This window comes from Cydia splendana, chromosome Z, assembly GCF_910591565.1.
Source record: "Cydia splendana chromosome Z, ilCydSple1.2, whole genome shotgun sequence".
Lineage (NCBI taxonomy): Eukaryota > Metazoa > Arthropoda > Insecta > Lepidoptera > Tortricidae > Cydia > Cydia splendana.
Window position 1 is genome coordinate 9,994,393 of NC_085987.1, and position 19,776 is coordinate 10,014,168.

General features: G+C 38.9%; 1 protein-coding gene across 1 annotated transcript; it reads left to right on the plus strand.

Annotated features, from left to right (window-relative positions):
• The first annotated feature begins 534 nt into the window (after window positions 1-534).
• LOC134804232 (uncharacterized) lies at window positions 535-17,313 on the plus strand. The gene is made up of 4 exons (XM_063777202.1): window positions 535-710; window positions 2,284-2,389; window positions 4,918-5,101; window positions 16,194-17,313. The coding sequence occupies exons 1-4, from the start codon at window positions 557-559 to the stop codon at window positions 16,299-16,301; spliced, it is 552 nt and encodes a 183-aa protein (XP_063633272.1). The 5' UTR covers window positions 535-556; the 3' UTR covers window positions 16,302-17,313.
• Window positions 17,314-19,776: the final 2,463 nt, after the last annotated feature.

Below are 19,776 nucleotides of genomic sequence, written 5' to 3' on the forward strand. Positions count from 1 at the left end.
TACGTAATAGAGATAGTACTACAGTCAAGTGTAAAAATATGGGTGCATACAAGTTTACCCATATTTTTACACTTGCCTGTACATCTCGCATCGAATGATGGTAATATATGGCAAACGATAATAATTGTAAGTTTGTTGTTTAAATAATAATCTAGATTACCTGATCTAAGTTTGAAAATGATATAACAATCTTCGCAGGTATCAAGTAGGGCGGCTCAATATTTGCGCGATAATAAACATACTGCAAACATATTAATCTCTTTAAAAAGTTACAATAATAGGTAAACAAGTTATCCAATATAAGAAACACGATTTATATAGGTTACTTAAAACACGTTAGTGTACAAAGTCTAATGTAATGGTGTTTTCTTTAGTCCGTCACCTGGACACGCGTGTGCTTTAGTTTAGAGGGATCGATCGTCAGGATGACCTTAAATGAAGTGTATTTGTTTAAGCGGAAAATATAGTTAATTAATAAAATCTTAGTTAAATATAATTGAGAAGGCCGAAGTGACTACAGTATACCTTTATTCTGTTAGCAGTATCCGTGACTGCAATGGCACGAACGACCAGAAACCCTCTCGTGCTGCTGACGTCGCTCGGCAGCAGCACGACCACTGCGACGGCGGTGCCCACCGCCGCTACCGTCACAGTTGCCAAGCAAAGTGCCAACAACAAACGGCCTACACCCATCATCATTTATCCGACCGGTAAGTAACTGAACACACAAGTCAACCGTGACCAACTCCTTCAGACCTGCACATCAGATAAATTTGATACACGTATGGATGATAATTGATAAATAGTAATCCAGTACAAGGATTACAATAACACAGCGATACCGTACCAGCAGATAAAATACAGTCATTTAACAAAATTAAATTACATTGTATAATAAAAATACATTCATTTAATAAATTAAATTACATTGTTTAATAAAAAATAGTCATTTAATAAATTAAATTACATTGTTTAATTTTATTAAATGATTGTATTTTTATCTGCTGGTCCGGTATCGCTGTTATTGTAATCGTTCTACTGGATTACTATTTAGCAGTTATCATCCTTGGACTGGAACTTCGCTAGTAAAATGAACGGTTTAATCTATTGTGTTTGCGTTTCGTTCTCGTGGCATGGGCGCGCTGACCACTCAAAATGGGTTGCCTTGTCATTCGTTTGCTGCTTACCTAACTAGGTCGATGCGAACACGGAGCGCGGCACAAGTATCACCCCTTGCCCGCCTTGATGACTATTTGAGTAATCGCTTCCACAAACAATACCCAGTCCAAGACTAGTCTAATCTAAAATTAAGATCTAGTACACAGAAAATCTTTCCAACTCCAAAACTAGATATTAATAATTTCATAGAGAAAATTGAGATTTAAAACGTGTATTTACCTAATGAGTTTACCGCTCCATGCCTACTTTTATATTAAATTTATGGCTCTAAGTCTTCTTATCCATCATTTGCACGCATCATATTTTTTCAACCTGCATTTAGTTTACTCTATCTAATTCTGGGTACGACAATTATTTAGATTATGTAGAAAAAAGTCTCTGTTCGGAAAGAGAAGAGTTATGTCATAGAATGTATTGGTTCCCTTATATTCCATGAGAATTTTCCGCACAGACTGTACTCGCTTACATACGTGCGGCTTAAGGATTTAAGTACAATGCAGTAAAATAGTTTCTTATTTTAACCAATGCGTTCTTTTATAATTACAGACCTTGTGCACGAAATTCAGTGTTTGTTAAGTAGCAATTTTGTCGAGTGCACAAACTCATTATAGCAAAACTTTGTTAAGCCCTTTTAATCATTTGGGACGTCTAGCTACATTGTAATCTTTGGAAGGATCGAATTTAACCAACTGGGACGCTTCTTACTTATAAAACTGCTGCTATTGCTGAATATTAACCTAAACGATTATTCCTGCGACAGCAGTATTTTTGTTGGAAAGTGACATACTTACATCTATAGACATAGCAGTCCGCTCTGTTCAAAGTTTGAGATATTTTTTATGTTCCACTTGGTCGCTACAAAGCTCGTAACGTGCTAAATATGGATTGACGTATTCGGAACAACAGTCTGGAGAGATGCAGCACATGAAAGCTTTCTTAATACACATTTCGCTTTACGATGCTAACGAACTCTGAATACTAGTCCTTAACCCCGCTGTAGCACAGTAATAGAACTTGGAGCACCAATGCACTAAACATTCGACGAGTGGGGCGCTGAAATCCCGGATTAACCTGCCAAATGTACATTTTGTTATTTGTTTTCAGTGACTCCGGAATCAATAGTGGTGCCGATTGTGTCATGCATATTCGGTTTTCCATTACTGGCATTGACCGTTATATGTTGCCTTCGTAGAAGAGCGAAACTTGCTAGGTAAGATGATTTTAAAGTGCACATATACTGTATTGTATGGTATTTTCGCCAAAGCGTAGGTATTTAATCCTCGGATGTAATCAAAAGACTTTGCTTATTGTACTAAACAGAGTTTTTTTAACTATTTTTGGTTTTATATTTTATATTTAAATACAATTATTTGGTCAACATTTTGACTACCTACTGAGCTTTCGTCTAATTTCTGGGGTCGAAAGCCTTTTTGTCAATATTTTATGTATTTATCAGTTTTTCAATACCAATATGTAATTTCACTTTATATCCTATAGGTACAAGTATTTATTGCAACAAATATTTTTTGATCTAAGTACTATCGTAGATGAACGCCCCGCAAATTTCTAGTCCGAAACCATCATTAAATAAATTTTGAAACCGCTTTGTTTTTTTACCTTTCCTCTAGTATTTTCTTGCTTTTATGTTTTAATGCTGATAATATGATATATGATGTACCTATATACAGAGCCCCTAAGTAGTGTACATTTCATTCGATAGAGTGACGAAAGTTCGCGTTTGTGCTATGTCTATTTTTGTATGGGATTTTGAACAGCGTGCCAAGCAGGAATTTTTGGAAACTTAAAATCCCATACAGAATGACACTTAACGCAAACGCCTACGTCACCTCACGCTTATGTTCAAAATGTGGGTTCTAGACTACGGACGGAAGAATACATAAAACTTGGCATGCATGTAGCATGTAGTTTTTATGATATGGGCAAAGAGAATTTAGACTAATGACGCCATCTCTCGAAAAGATGGCACCATACCTTTGGCCTTTCGTCGACTTGATGGCGATAGTTTTTGACATTTTAGAAATTTAACACATATCAGTGAAAAAATAAGGATCAAAGACAAAAGTCGTAAAGTTATAATCATTTGTGTCGAAAGATGGCAGTAAATGTACTGACTACATAATTTACTTTGACAATATCCCTCTAGTCTACATATATATGTATAGATATGGGCTATGAACGGTATTATATGTACATAAAAGAGCACAAAACGTTGGTTTATTGCCCTTCTTTTGAAAAAATTAAGCAATTTTTCCTGTACTGTAATTGTAAAGGCAACATATAATAGCGAAAATTTATAAAATTTGCACAACGCGTAAGTTTGAAAAAGATAAAAAATGTTCTAGCGATATAATTCTTAACAACTATTGTAGATAATTTAATGGGAATATTGTGACTCACAATGGAGGAAACTAGTACTGGACCAATTGTTTACTTCTATTTTTGTACCTACATACTCGTAAACTACATGCATGCCAATTGCCAAGTTTCATTGTTTCGTCCGGATGGGACGGTATATTTGAAATTTATTAGGGAAAAAGCCCTGTACTGTATAGTGTATGTGTTCTGAAGCGAATTGTTGCATGTTGTTGTATATTTACTAAGTAAGTACATAAGTAACGAGTTTTTCCGCAATTAAATATAAATACGCATCTACTTTTACACGAAGCATGTAGTCATATATTTGGTGTATCATAAAATATTTGGATTTAAAGCTTGGAAGCGAAGTTATGTTAGTACGAGATTTTTAGTTTTTATACATAGTTATGTCTTAACCTTTTCGACGCTGTGTGAAACACAAAAGCTGTCACTCGGACGCCACGTCACCGAAGTGTCAAAACTGAAATTAAACTTTATGCATATGCACGTAGGTCTATGTTGCTCTGTGGTGTGTGACCGATTAATCGGTCTTTGGCGTTGAACCTGCGGTGCGGAGATATCGGTCATTGGCGTCCAAAAGGTTAATTATTATCATAATTCATAATCATTTATTTTTTGCATTCATGTACAACATTAATAAGTAGGTAACTACAAAGTGACATAAGTGAAACATGAACCCTATAGCAAATTAGATTTATTTGTTTGTGCCAGGAAATGTGATTCTGAATACTCCTTTAGTTAAATAATAAGAATTATGTATATACCTAAAATAAGTTTTAGCATGCTTAATCTCCTGTATTGTGTCTTTATATAATCTATTTTTAGCCACCCCGCTGACCCCGCCCCTATGCAATGTGTTAGCAGCAATGCAGAAGCACGCTCGGCGAATATCCGATATCCCACCCTAGTTAGTATAGATAGAAATCTAGCTACCAATGCGCTACCGATGATGGTAATTGGCTGCGCTTGCCCAAATATTCGTGTTGCATATATATTTAAATTAGTATTAAGTTTCAATCTGGACACACCGTTTCGCCATAAATTAAACATTCAGCATAAAAGTACCTACATATATAGGTACGTATTTTGAAGTTTTTTTTGTTCTTTCACCATCATACCAGCCGCGCAACTTTTCTTCAAGTTAGCTGTAATTTGATAAATTCTCAATCGGGAAAAATGACAAAATATTTTTGTGTTGTTTTCAACTGCCATGTCATTGGACAATCGGTCTAAATAAAATTATGCAAGGAATTAGTTGTAAATGAAAATCGTCAATAGAAAAGGCAATGATCTCGTTTGGAAGCATAACGAGCTTAATATAAATAAATATTTTTTTTATAGAGAACGAGCTCGACGCAGGAACTGCGACTTGGATCGCGGCGAGCTGTCAGTGGTGCGCCTGTCACCTGTGAAAGCGCGTGCGCGCGCGGTCAGTCTGGCGCGGACCTCGCGTCCGCTGCCGTCCCTCGAGCTGGACACCGTGCTAGAGGAGCGCTCCGACCCTGAGCAGACGACGCTGTCGCAAGTAAGGCTAGCAGACCGTTTGTTGCTGGTGAAGACTGAGACACAGCCCGCTGATTAATGGACAGCTTGGTGGTACCAAACCATCTGTCACCGCTAAAATATTCGTTAAACTTCTATAGGCACTTGTATGGAAGTAACGTAAAATCGAAAATAGTAGGAATAAATAGTAAAACACTTTTTTTCTCCTTGTAGAATAGAAATAACCTAAGATTTCTGGGACTTATAAGAACTCATGAACATAGGTAACTAATAGGTACAACAATAAAAACGCCCATTACAAACATACAAAAATGTAATAAAATATATGACTTTGATAAATAAACATTATTAGAAAAACAACCTGATCAACTTGGCCTTAAACATCAGTCAGCACGAGGGCTAATAATAGTATGTAATATAATTCTTACTTCAGTACGGGTGGCCGGTGTAATACTCACGCAATTAATGAAAGCAATCAGGTTAAATTACGTAGTTATAGGTAATTTACATCACTACTATATTTTCAACTTGAATGAACATCAGGAATTTCTGCAAGTTAATATTTAGGCCAGTCAAATTAGATTTTTTCAGGAATTAATCCCCAGCAAGCTGGAAATCGTCTTAATACCTTCATTTGGTTGTAAATGAGTGTAATCCGAGTTTGCTCCTTTCCAGCAGTTGTGGAAAAAAGTTTGCTGTTTTTCAGTTTTTTGCTTGTAGTTCAAAAACAGCACGTCCGAAGGAAAATTTGCTCTAAACGTGATAAAAATTGACATCTGAGGATCCGAAAGATATTACCTTAATATGAATTTGTAGTCAAAGATTGTAAAATATGGCCGCCACTTTGAATTTCTTTTTGGTATAATCGTGTTAAAATTTTTTTTCATCAGTGTCTAATTCACATTAACCTTGCTGGTGATATTGTAATTGATGGTGGATTCCTTCTACATCGAGTGGTTTTGTCAATCCATGGTTAAATGTATCTCACAAGGCTCCCAAAATTTATCCACACCTCCTCCCATATAACCATTCCAATCGCAGAATCACAAAGTGGTAACTAAATGTCAGATGTGTCGTAACAGAGTCCACACAATGTGTCTAGAATTGTTTCGAAACAAAGTGTCGTCGCCGTGTCTACACTTTTCCGTAACAAGGTGTCGAAACATTTGTGTGCACTTTGCGTGCGGTTTGCGACTAAATCTGACAGCAAATTTGTGACAGCAAATGTCAATATAAAATACCTCTTGAAAACCAAGGTTTGTCAAACTACTATTAGTGTCTCGTGTGCTCGTAATTCTAGTAAGTCATCATGGGCAATGCAAATGATAATAATCGACCGAAACCATATAAACACCCAACACCCGTCAACCTTTTACAGAAAAGTTTTTAAAGAAATGCAATAAGCTACTTAGGTCAGGCAACGAATGCTCCGAAAGTTGTAGAGGGAAATGCTCGGAACACAATTTTTGACTCCGTAACTCGGTTTGACAAGTTAGGAGGTGAACATATCAAAAGTCCCCGGCCGTAGCCCTTGAACGGGGGGGAGAGAGGGGGCTTTGAAGGTCCCATTTTCCGGTTTTTCGATTATATCTCGGAAACTATGCATCTCAGCGACATGGCCACTTATACAAAATGAAAGTTAATTTAATTTGTTACAAGTTTATTCAGTCAATTTTTTCGATATGTTGAATAGTTTTTGAGATATCCGCTCTTGAAAGTTTATTTAGGGCTCTCAATTTTATCTTGATATATCTATATCAGTGAAGGTGCTAGGCCGTGTTTGGTATCGTTTTCGTATAAATCTGGGGTGCTGAATCCATTTAAGGTATCACATTGACACCATTCCACAAAATAAAAAAAATTCTTTTTAGGGTTCCGTACCTCAAAAGGAAAAAACGGAACCCTTATAGGATCACTCGTGCGTCTGTATGTATGTCCGTCTGAATACACAAAATAGTTCTTTACCTATAGATGACAGGAAAACCTATTAGAAATGTGCAGTCAAGCGCGAGTCGGACTTAATGTACGGAACCCTTAATACGCGAGTCCGACTCGCACTTGGCCGGTTTTTTTGAAACTCCTCTTGACGCTTAACCGCTGAACCGATTTCGTTGAAATTTGGTATAGAAATAGTTTGCGTCCCGGAACAGGACATAGGATAGATCTTATAACCAAAATCATCTTTTGAAGGTGTGAAAAGTGGCGTGGAAATTTGTACGGGAAATCAATAACCGCTGAACCGATTTATATGAAATTTGGGATGGTCTACATCTTTGATTTAGTTAAAAATGATAAAAAAACATGACTTCAAACCTAAACTTAAACAGTATTAACTTCAAGAAGTCAATTCTGAATTCCCCCCTACACCTCATTTCACACCTTTAAAGGATGATTTTTGAGATAACTTATTATGTCCTGTCTCGGGACTCAAAATATATGTGTACCAAATTTAAATTAAAACTGTTCAGCAGTTTAAGCGTGAAGAGGAGTTTCAAAGAAAGTATTTTTATAAGTTTATATGTTTTTACTTCGGAATGGTGTCAATGTGATACCTTAACTAAATTTGGTACTGCGAATTTATACGAAAACGATACCAAATATGGCCTCGTAGCTTTACTGTTGTAGAAGTCAAAATAAAATTGAGAGCCCTAAATTCTTATTACTTGGCCAAACTTGTGTAGAAGGAAAAGGTAAAATAAAAGTCTTCGGCAGGAATATAAGACACAAATATATTTTGTTTTTGCGTTACTATTTCAATCATCAAATATAAACATACCTTGATTATATTATTCTAGTGAGATCCTCATAGATAAACAAAAACATTTACTTAAAAAATTACAAGGTCGAAATGTCACGGAACTTGTGAGAGTAATATGTGAAAAATAAAAACTTTTATGACAAAAAAATCTGGACACAATTTAAGAATCACCCAATTGCGTCGAGGAATCATCTGTATTTTTGCTTGTTTCATTACCTCCTCGCTTCTTTTTTGTCCTTTGTATTCTGTAGCAATTTGTTAGATCTGAAAATAAAGATAACTTGCGTCGTCACGGATGTCGATTTATAGGTTTTAGGGAGTGCAGAATTCGAAAACGATGATCATTTTATAATCCAAGATGGCGACTACGTATTTTGTCATAAAAGTCGTCATGAATATCGTTTTATAGGTTTTAGGAAGTGCCGATTTCAAAAATGATGACCAGTTTGGAATCCAAGATAACTGCCGTGCACTTTGTCATAAAAGTCGTCATGGATATCGTTTTATAGGTTTAAGGGAGTGCAGAATTCGAAAATGATGACCATCTTGGATTCCAAAATAGTTATTATTTTCGAAATCTGCGCTCCCTAAAACCTATAAAACGACAGCCATGACGACTTTTATGACATACTGCATGGCCGCCATTTTGGATTCCAAAATGGTCATCATTTTCGAAATCTGCGCCCCCTAAAACCTATAAAACGACATCCATGACGACTTTTATGACATAGTGCATGGCCGCCATCTTGGAATCCAAAATAGTCATCATTTTCGAAATCTGCGCCCCCGAAAACCTATAAAACGATATCCATGACGACTTTTATGACATAGTGCATTGCCGCCATTTTGAAATTGAAAATGTTATCATTTTCGAAATCTGCGCCCCCAAAACCTATAAAACGACATCCAATGACGACTTTTATGACATAGTGCATGGCCGCCATTTTGGATTCCAAAATGGTCATCATTTTCGAAATCTGCGCCCCCTAAAACCTATAAAACGACATCCATGACGACTTTTATGACATAGTGCATGGCCGCCATCTTGGAATCTAAAATGGTCATCATTTTCGAAATCTGCGCCCCCTAAAACCTATAAAACGACACCCATGACGACTTTTATCACATAGTGCATGGCCGCCATTTTGGAATCCAAAATGGTTATCATTTTCTAAATCTGCGCCCCCCAAAACCTATAAAACGACACCCATGACGACTTTTATGACATAGTGCATGGCCGCCATTTTGGATTTCAAAATGGTCATCATTTTCTAAATCGGGGCCCCCTAAAACCTATAAAACTACATCCATGACGACTTTTATGACATAGTGCATGGCCGCCATCTTGGAATCCAAAATGGTCATCATTTTCCAAATCTGCGCCCCCTAAAACCTATAAAACGACACCCATGACGACTTTTATGGCATAGTGCATGGCCGCCATTTTGGATTCCAAAATGGTCATCATTTTCAAAATTGGGGCCCCCTAAAACGTATAAAACGACATCCATGACGACTTTTATGACACAGTGCATGGCCGCCATTTCGGATTCCAAAATGGTCATTATTTTCGAAATCGGCACTCCCTAAAACCTATATATCGACACCCATCTCGACTTTTATGACAAAGTGTTTTGCTACCATCTGCATGCAAGACATTTCTATTATTTTTACGTACAAAAATGGCCCCCTGTCAACTTTCAATCGAGATTTAATCGATAATTTATTCGATTAATATTCAGATTAATTCAATTTCAATCTATGTTAGGTCGACTAAACTAATCGCGATTAAAATTTGAGAATTAACTTTTTTTATTCCATTTATTTTTTATTTAATCGTATGGCATCATATTATATTTACAGATACAGAGAAATCATAAATCTAACTCCAGAGAATTAATCCACTTGATAGCTTCGTCGTTCAGTTTTATCAGGTCTTCCGGGGGGCCTCCAGTATACCGAGTAGATGGGCACTCTTGGAAAATATGTCGGATACTCTGTTCCTCGGCACCACAGTGACAGGCAGGAGACTCCACCCAGCCGCAACGGTACTCATATAGGGCACAGCGACCGTGGCCGGTGCGCAATCTATTGAGGTTACACCATGTCCGCCTCGGCAGATCAAACCCATCTATTTTCTTACCCGGGATAATCCCCGATCCAAACTTTCCAACCATTGTAGTAGTCCATAGTTGCGTCCACTCCCGGTTAGCGTTGTAGTCTCCTTGTGAAAGAGATGACGCTATACTGTAGGGGGGGTTCCTGGACTTCAGGCGACTATTTACCGGGTGCGTGAATTCGCTGTGTATTGGTAAGTTTGGATTTTCCCTAATTTTGCGAGACTCTTTCATAAGCGCATCTTTCCTTCGCAGATCAGGTGGCAGGATCCCACAAAGAACTGGTAGCCAGTGGCACGGGGTAGATCGCAGTGTGCCGGATATGAGTCGCATAGTTTTATTTAGCTCCGTGTCGACTTTGTTGGTGTGAACACTGCCCATCCAGACCGGCGCGCAATACTCAGCCGAGGAATACACCAGCGATAAGGCAGATGTACGCAGAGTGTTGGCATTTGCACCCCAGGATGTTCCAGTTAATTTGTGAATGATATTGTTGCGCGTTTGCAGTTTGCGTCCAGTACACGTGAGATGTTCTTTGAAGGTTAGAGAGCGGTCAAGGATGACACCGAGATATTTTGGGGTAGAATTGTGTCTCAGGGTCGAACCGTTGAGGGAAACTTTGAGCTCGCGGTTTGCCAGTTGGTTGTGTAGGTGGAAACAGCATGTTTCGGTCTTATTTGTGCTAGGTGTGAGGCGCCATGCTTTGAAATACCTTGCTAGTGTAACCATGTCCTGCGTTAATGTCCGCTCCAGGTTATTAAAAGTCTTATTCTGCGTGACAAGGCAAATATCGTCGGCGTATATAAATTTGCGAGCCAGGGTGGGAGGCAGGTCGTGGATGTACAGATTGAATAAGGTAGGGGCTAGTACAGAGCCCTGTGGCAGCCCGTTGTTCAGCTTCTTCACGTTGCTGACCTTGGAACCCAGGTGAATGCGGAACCGTCGTTGAGAAAGCATGCTTGATATAAGTTGAACGATTTCCAAGTTGGGAACTGCCACTAAAAGTTTGTAGAGCAGTCCCTCTCTCCATACCGTATCGTACGCTGCCGTTAGGTCGATGAAGACTGCCCCAGATTTAAGTCCATTTTGGTATCCCGTCTCTATATGAGTGGTTAATGCTAGGACTTGATCTGTACAGCTGCGCCCGCATCTGAAACCCGCTTGCTCTACTGGAATAAGTTTGTCTATGAGCGGCGATATTCGTTTCAGCAAGACTCTTTCCAGAAGTTTATAAACATTACACAGTAGAGCTATAGGGCGATAGTTAGAGGGATCATCGTCATTCTTTCCTGGCTTTAGTAAAGCGATCACTTTGGATTCTGTGAATAACCTAGGCAGTTTATTGGACTTCAGAATTTCGGAGAAAAATAAAGATAACCACTTTATAGCATGTGAGCCAAGATTTATGAGAAATTCGTTGTAAATTTCATCGACTCCTGCTGCTTTTCCAGGCTGAAGACCTTTGATAGCTACTTTGACTTCCTCCGCTGTGAAGGGTTTTGACAGGTCGGGGTCAGATTTATGGTCGGCCTTCAGCTGATGCCACTTTTTCTTCACCTTTTTTGTCTCCAACTTGTCTCCTTTTGCTCTGGACACAGAGACTAGCCGGTTTGCTATCTGATTTGGATGGATTGCAGGTAGGGAACGCGACGATGACAGTCTTCCAGAAAGCTTGTTTAACACCCTCCATGCTTTACGACTTGAACGCCTGAAGTCCATGGATTGGACAGTATTCCTCCATTTGTTGGAGCGGTTTTCATCCAGGGTGACTAGAAGTTCAGTGCCGATCGAGCTATCCCCAGTTTTTTGGTAGTCATTGTAGAGCTGTTCACTAAGTTCATTCCATCCAGGGACATACTCCCTTCTGAAACCCCTACACACGTGGGCCTTAGCAGAAGACAGAATCAATCCCACGAAACGTGTGTAGTTATGTGCTATCGGAGGAATGAAACGGACACCTGCGTCCACTTTTGCTGCATAACTAGGCCAGTCTGCACGATTAAAGTTCCAACGTGGGAGTGGCATTGTTTTAGTGAGTGGAATCTTTAGCCCTACTTCCAGTATTATAGGTCTATGTTGGCTGTTGGGGAAGTCCCGAAGGACGAGCCGGTCTGTTGGAAGGGGTGTACCTGAGGGGTCTTTAGTGACAAAGGTCAGATCCGGGTTGTAGTCTTTTTTCCAGCGAGCTGAGTGAAAAGTGCCCCTGTCCTTGGCATTGAAAACCAAAAAGAGATTGCTTGATTCAGCCCATTCTGCCAGGGCTAGCCCATTTGTATCACTCGTTGCGTACCGCCACGATGTATGGTGACTATTAAAATCTCCAGTATAAATGCATGGGTGTGGGAAGGTGGGCATCCCATTACCGGCCCAGGTAGCAAGAGGGGGTTTGTAGATGTTAGCAATCCTTAAGTCTTCAAACTGGGTGACGATTATAAAGTTATTTTCCGAATCATCGGCGTATATAACGCTCAACACTTTCAGGTCGGATCGAACATAAGTGGCAATGCCATACTTACTGTGGTTCAGTGCTTTAATGAGCGTAAAACCTGGTATTAGTCCTCTGATTTGGATGTCCTGATCGTCTTTTGTGTGGGTTTCTTGGAGGTTTATGATGTCAATCTTATGATCTACAGCAAGTTTTGACATATATTCACACTTGGCTTTACTTATACCTTCTATGTTTAACTGGCAGATACGGACTGAAGGTCCGAGATCTCTGGTCTGAGGGTTCTTAAAATACTCCTTTCCGATCATTATGTACTAATTCGCATCTGGTAAGCATCTAAATTCTCTGCATCTAGTGATAGGCTACGAGACTCATTGAGAGCAGTGTAGCAGCCAAGGTTGATTACTCTTTAGCACCACCCGGGAGACACGTGCAAGGCAACACAGGGTAATCTTCTTGCGGACGCGAGTAATCTTCGTCTCCCTAATTATTCCATTAATTAGTCGAATAAACAGTTAATCGATTAATGCCCATCTCTGACCACGGCATTTTTACACTTTGAGAATATCTGAAAACAAATCAACACAAGGAGACATTTTGCAAATCCAGTAACTTTGTTATTACTTTTGACAGCGCGTGCCATGTGTCAACACAGAGTCGACACAAAGTCGAAACATTGCAACTACTTTGTGACTGCAATATTTCTCAGCCTTAAACTATATTTATACATCATAATTAACAAGTTTCGTAGTATGTAAAGCGTTATTTCTGTTATTTAAGTATAGTATACGCATCGAAGTACTAAAAATGCTTCAAATAATATAGTTATGAACACAGGCACTGAGAAGTAAACAATTTCATTTCCGGCTAAACTAAAACAATGTGGTGGCGCGTTGATTATATTACACTTAGTTTATCAAATCACTCGAGCAGTTTAATTCCCCATAATAATTTAAGTCCTATTGTAATATAAATGCAAACAATATATAATTACGTCTTGTAATCCGTTTTAGAGATGGCGTATTAATGTCACTTATTTTTATTTAAGTATTTTTCCATCTGACAGTTTCCATTTGACAGGAACAAAATGAACGATTGAACGAATGATTTTGGCATAAAGTAGTCGCAAACTCGAAACAATGTGTGCACACGGCGACCACACTTTATGTCACTTTGTGTCATGTGTCGACCCTTCCCCATTTCTGGTAACTGTGTCGACACGGCGACGACTCTGCGACTGGAATTGTGACCGAAACAGACGGTGTCGACACAAGATGTGTCAACACCGCGTCGTAACGGCGACTGGAAATGGTTGTATGGGCTGAGATGGAGCAAACTCGGATTATACGCATTTAGGACTAAATTAAGGTATTAAAATGATGCTGGGAATTAATACCTTAAAACGCTTTTTTTGATTTTAATTTGGCTGACCTAATTATGTACACCCGAATAAACACGATATAACGAGGTAATAGAAAAAGCTCGTTAGCTTTAAAAGCCAATCATATAGGTAAATATACGGTTGGATTACATATTATGTAAGTCTTAAACGAGAAATTATGATACAGAAAAAGTCGCATTCTCTCAAACACCTCCACCCATCGCGTAGTTTATTCACGAAATAGGCCTCAAAGGGCTTTTCCCGTCAGATTGATGAGTCGATCATTCTTCACTACATCCGGCAACTAGAGGTAAATGTTTAGTGGAGTCAGGCGGTTAGTTGGCTAACCTTCAGGGTAATGCTATTTGTTCAGCCAATTTGAGAACGATACCGGTTCGTACCCGATTTGTCTTAGATCTGATTTTGACAGAGAACATTATCCTAATTGGCATTAGTAAAGTTTAAGTATGTTCTGACTTATTGCGAACCATTCCAAACGTTTCAAGTCAACACTGGTGGTGGCGAGTCGTTTTCTAAATAACAGCTGAAACGGACAGACTAATGCAATCTAACCAGAGCAAACTTCTAAATCTCTTGGACAGTCTTGAAATTTGGTATGTTTTAATGTCCAGACTATTTTACGTTTCGGGACCTCGAGGAACCCCGCTACCATTTTGAAAATTTTGTTTCCTCCTGGAGAAGACCGGAATATCTTTCTGAATTCATAATCAATATTCAGATTCTTAATTCAGAAAGATTTGCCTCACACATGTCTTTTCGTATGATCAGTTATCTCACGAACGTCTGGCTCACTCTCTCCCACAAAATGTCAATGGCAAATTCATAATCTGATTTCAGCGAGTGTGTGATACATATAGTATGGAAAGAAGTGCGTCAGGAATTCATATTCTGAATTCAGAACGCTCGTCAGTATCATTCTTACAGATCGATATGAGAAACTCATAATCTGAAACAAAAATCGGAATGTCTGTTGAACATATATTATTTCATTTTAGGTTGTTACAATATGAGTATTAAAGTAAATATACCAACACGTACAAAAACAATACAAAACACATTAAGCATAAAAAACCTAACCTAAGGTGCCACCAGCAGCGGGGCAGAGGGGCCTACCGCGAACACCGAAGTTCGCAAATGGCAGGCATCTTTTTCTGTCACGCTTTAATTAGAGTAAAAGAGAAAAATGCCCGCAATTTGCGAACTTCGGTGTACGCGATATGACCTTAGGGCCCAAGCTGCCGGTGGTCAGGGCCAAAGAGAAAGGAACCGACGTAATACTATACGCGCCGTGTCCAAGACTACCGCCTTCTGCATCTGACCAAGGGTCCAGCCATCCAGCGAGTTATTTTATTTATTAAAGCTTATTAAAATCTACACAAAAAGGACTGAATACCTTTGTAAGTACCTAGGACCTAGGTGCTATACGGGTATAGTGAAGAAAAATATACCTGCTTAGAGAAAAAGCTTTAACAGGCGAATTTATATGTCTATTCATATCCAGTCCATTATTTTACTGTGATACCGGGTAGAATACGAAACTATCATTTATGCATTTGTCCATGAACCACTCCAATATTAAAAAATTTGCCCGACTGCCGTTAAACCAAAAAGTAGGGTAATGTTTTTAAGAACTAATGATTTAACACTCTTTGTAGCCTAACACACACACACACACACGCTAACACACACCCATAATACACGCTTAACACGCTTTGTTGTTTGTTTGTGTACGATACAGGGGACCGATTTTTGAATTTCGATCGCTCTATTTCGCCACTCGAAAATTGGTGGAAAACGGCGAAATACAAATTTTTGAAATACGAGTGATCGAAATTTGGAATCTAGTGGTATTGACCACTCGATTTCAATTCTATTTGTTGAATGTAGACGCCTAGTAGTGGAGATATTATTTAACGAAATACACGAAATCGAGTGGTCTAAATTCAAAAATCGGTGCCTGGACGGATTTCTACAAATGAGGTATCGTTAGTTTCTTCATGATCTGGATAATGTGTCTGTACTTCATTATAGCAGCTGGGCAAGGAAACCGAATACAGAGAATCGAAACTTTTTTCTGCAGCCTAAAATATTTAGCAGATGTCAACAAAAGATACATCGGTAGATTGGTAATGATTTAATGAACCAGCACCATGCTATTAACATACCTACCTACTGTACTTACACATCAAATTTTAGGACTGTCCAAGATAGTTCGAGGGTCTTCCTAATTCAATTGTATTAGACCTCAAAGACAAAGTTCTTTGAATCATAGATAATTATTTTATATGACACCTATTCCTGCTAAATAACTGGACCGGACAATTTTAACGTTCCATTCGATGACAGAAATGTTATTATAGTGAATTAAGTACAAAAGTGTAATATATTTAGGTGGAGATGACTCCAGACCGTGAAGTGGGCGCGATCCTATTCGGCGCGGTGGGCGCAATGGGCACGGCGGCGGCGACGGCGGCGGCCGCGTGTGCGCGCGACAGCTAGCGCCGGGGCTCAGCGCAGCTCGGCGCGCGCTCGCCGCTCTGGGCCGCGCTGACCAGCCAGCCACTGGACGCCGACGACCCCGACGCCGATGACCCGGACGCGGACGACCCCGAACTGGAGATTGACGAGCCCAGCTAGCAACTGGACGAGCGCTCGGTGGCTGACATCGGCGAGCATATCAAACTCTTCCTGGACATTCCCCTTAGATTTTAGTGAATATCAGCCGCATATCCGCAGCCTATCAATGTTAGTGTAAATGGAGCTTTCTTAGACGGGCCGTTGTACTCATAACTTGCAGAGAACTCCGCTTTGCGTAATCTGCATAATAAAGTGTGAATTTAAGACCTGCAACATATAATCTCACTTCATTGGTTGAAGATAGATGGGAGTGCTCGGTTAGCGATGAAATTTAAGTCCAACTATAGTCTACGTAGTTCAATAAGCTTTAATCTAGACCGACGCTATGTTCTTGTCATAATAGTTGGTCTTTTACTTTTCTTGGCTCGTAAACATTTGTAATCTTGGCACGTACCTATAAATTTGTTAGAGGTTGTCATTGTTTATACAAACATATTACATTCGTTAGTTATTCAGTATATATATCTATATATTACAGGTTTTAATTAATAATGCACACATATGATATTAGGTAAGTATATATGTTAGGTACACTCATAGTTAGTTAAAAATGTAGGTATTTGTTATTGTTTTAAATTGTCGAAAGTTAATTAAATAATCTGCAGTTATAGTAACTATAGGTATAAATGTACAGTAGGTTCTATAATTATTAATAAGGAAATGTTTTATACTCGTAGTAGAAGTCCCAAGACCAACTATAAACTTATGAGATGAGCTGTAAAAATTAACTAGTTTCCCATGTTTGTAACTATCTTAACATAAACTTTAATTGTTTACTTATGTGGCGCGTACCACCACACAAAGTTTGAGGTGCTTAGTATTTTAGCATGGAAATATTCTCACTATATATTTTGAATGTACATATTAATTAATTGCTAATGTTTTTTAATGAAATCGATTAGATATTAGACCATTAGTTATTATAATCCTTGTAACATAGTATACAACAAAATTATAAAATACCAAAGCAGTGAAAATTATTTTGCGAGTCATAACAGCCGCGGGTCAAGGTCACTCACTCGACATCGACTAATTCGTATTATAATTATGTGTATATATTATAACATGATAGCCGTTGCGTTACTCTTATATGTACCTACCTACTCTCTGCAGTGACCCCAGCGCGGAGCCCCGCGGCGCGCGGCGTGGAGCGACGTGGACAGCGCACTCCTCCCACGAGTATCGGGTTTTTAATCGATGAAGCTAGGTACTAGAGAAATGCCCCAAGGGTGCTAATAAAATATTTGGCAGCCATTATTGTGATCTAAACAAGCACTGCGATTTTTCAAAAACTCTGCTGGCTGAACCTAAATTAATTACACCTTAATACCGATCGGTACAGTCGGCAGCAGAAGTTGCTAAGCGGGTTAGGTGTTCAAAATTACCTTGACACGCTCTTATTCTCTTAAAAATAAAGTCGCGTCAAGCTCATTTTGAACACCCCGCCCGGCCGCCCGCTTAGCAATTTCTGCTGTAGACTGTACTTAATTATAAATAAACTGTCAAGCAACTTGCGGCGGCGTTTCTGCAATGATAAAATATTGGAGATGAAAAATGAGCATTCGAAGAAGTTTTCAATTACAGAATTCCCATTATTCTGAAATCTACGGCACTAAAATGAGCAATGGAAAAACCGCCGAACGAATCTACGAAAACATTCAAAAATTTAAATGGAACTGAAATAAGAGTAGGTACCTACGCGGCCCATGTCGATGTACTCCGGCTCTTTACACATTGGAGCGCAAGATAGGACAAACGATTAGACGTTAGTGGGGAGCACGGACAACTGGCAAGATTAGGGTATCAGCACCTTCTCTACACCGCCGTTCAATGATTAAGCCCGGCTTCCAAGGTTGCGCAGTGTAGGTAAGCCCGTGATTAATCGCCGATTATTTTATTGGTGTGTTAATAAACGGCACACTGCAATTAGAACCATCGTTCCAACGCTTCACTGAGCACGCTGCATATGTACATATATTGAACATTGGTGTTGATTATCGGTTCATTAGAATATCCTTTCCTTTGAAGATAAAGGGATTTTAATTATTTATACAGTAAAGTAGTAGTAGCACGGTAAATTTAACTCGGACTAATTAGGACCATTGATACATAACTAATACGTACTGATGACGTTTATTTTAAACGCCGTTTTTAGGGTTCCGTACTTCCCGTTCACAACATGCCAATCGCTAACGCTACGTAGCGAACGAAACGCACCTGTCACTGTCACACTAATATGGAAGAGTGATGGAGAGACACAAAGCGATTCGATGGCGAAGCTCAAGCAATTGTCACCTTGGCTAGGCCGCCTGTTCCGTAGTTCTTTCGGGACCTTTCTAATCAACCTTAAACCCAGAACGATAACTTAAAACATCAAATGTGTCAGAAGAAAAATTTCTTGATATATTGTCACACAAGTAAAAGCAAGGTGGTTCCGTTTGAAAACTGATTTTCCATTACTGGTGCGGAGCTCCAAAATATCCCAGAAACAAAGATAATGAGATGACTGAATTCTCGCGACTCCTTGAGATGTTTAATTAACTTTTTGTGCTCATTTTATTTTAACCCCGACGAAGAAGGCCATAATTTAAATTGAATTTGTAGGTATTATAAAGACGTAAAATATCGTCATTATACGGCCTAAGCTTCGGTACGCTATAAGGAGACACTTATATTATTTTTATATTCTGAATTTGGAGTTGGGGACCCTACGGATGGAAGTCGACCCCTTGCACTTACACAAGAGCTTCGCCCACCTTTGTCACATATTGAATAAGAAACGTATATTTAATTTAGGTATATACTCTATGAGTAAGTATACTATTTAGCAGTATTCTGTGAACAGTACCAAAACAGCATTTGATGTTGTGAATTATTGCGTTGAAGTGTATGTTTTAAACAATGTAATAGGTCACCATGTTGGGAATCGGACGGTACCGTTGATTTACTCGTAACTTATGTATGAATGACATGTTCTCTTTATTTTTCTTCCTTGGGTATTGTTACTCATGTTATAAAATGAAACATTTTTCATTAACGTTTGATTTGAGTACCTACTAACAACAATTTAATAAAGCGTAGCCCCCTTATTCATAAAACTTTACGGGCCTGATTTAGTTAAATTATGTTTTATCGCTTTCTTACAAATACATAAGTCAAAATGACAGATAAAGACAAACGATTATTACCTAATTGAGGTTTGTAGCGCGTTTATGAATGAGGGGGTAAGAATCCAAGTTACAGTCAAATAAAACTAGTAAAGGCTACGTTATACCATAAAGTACAGGTATTTAATAAACATAAACTTCCTATCGGCAGGAGATAGTGCATTGCACTT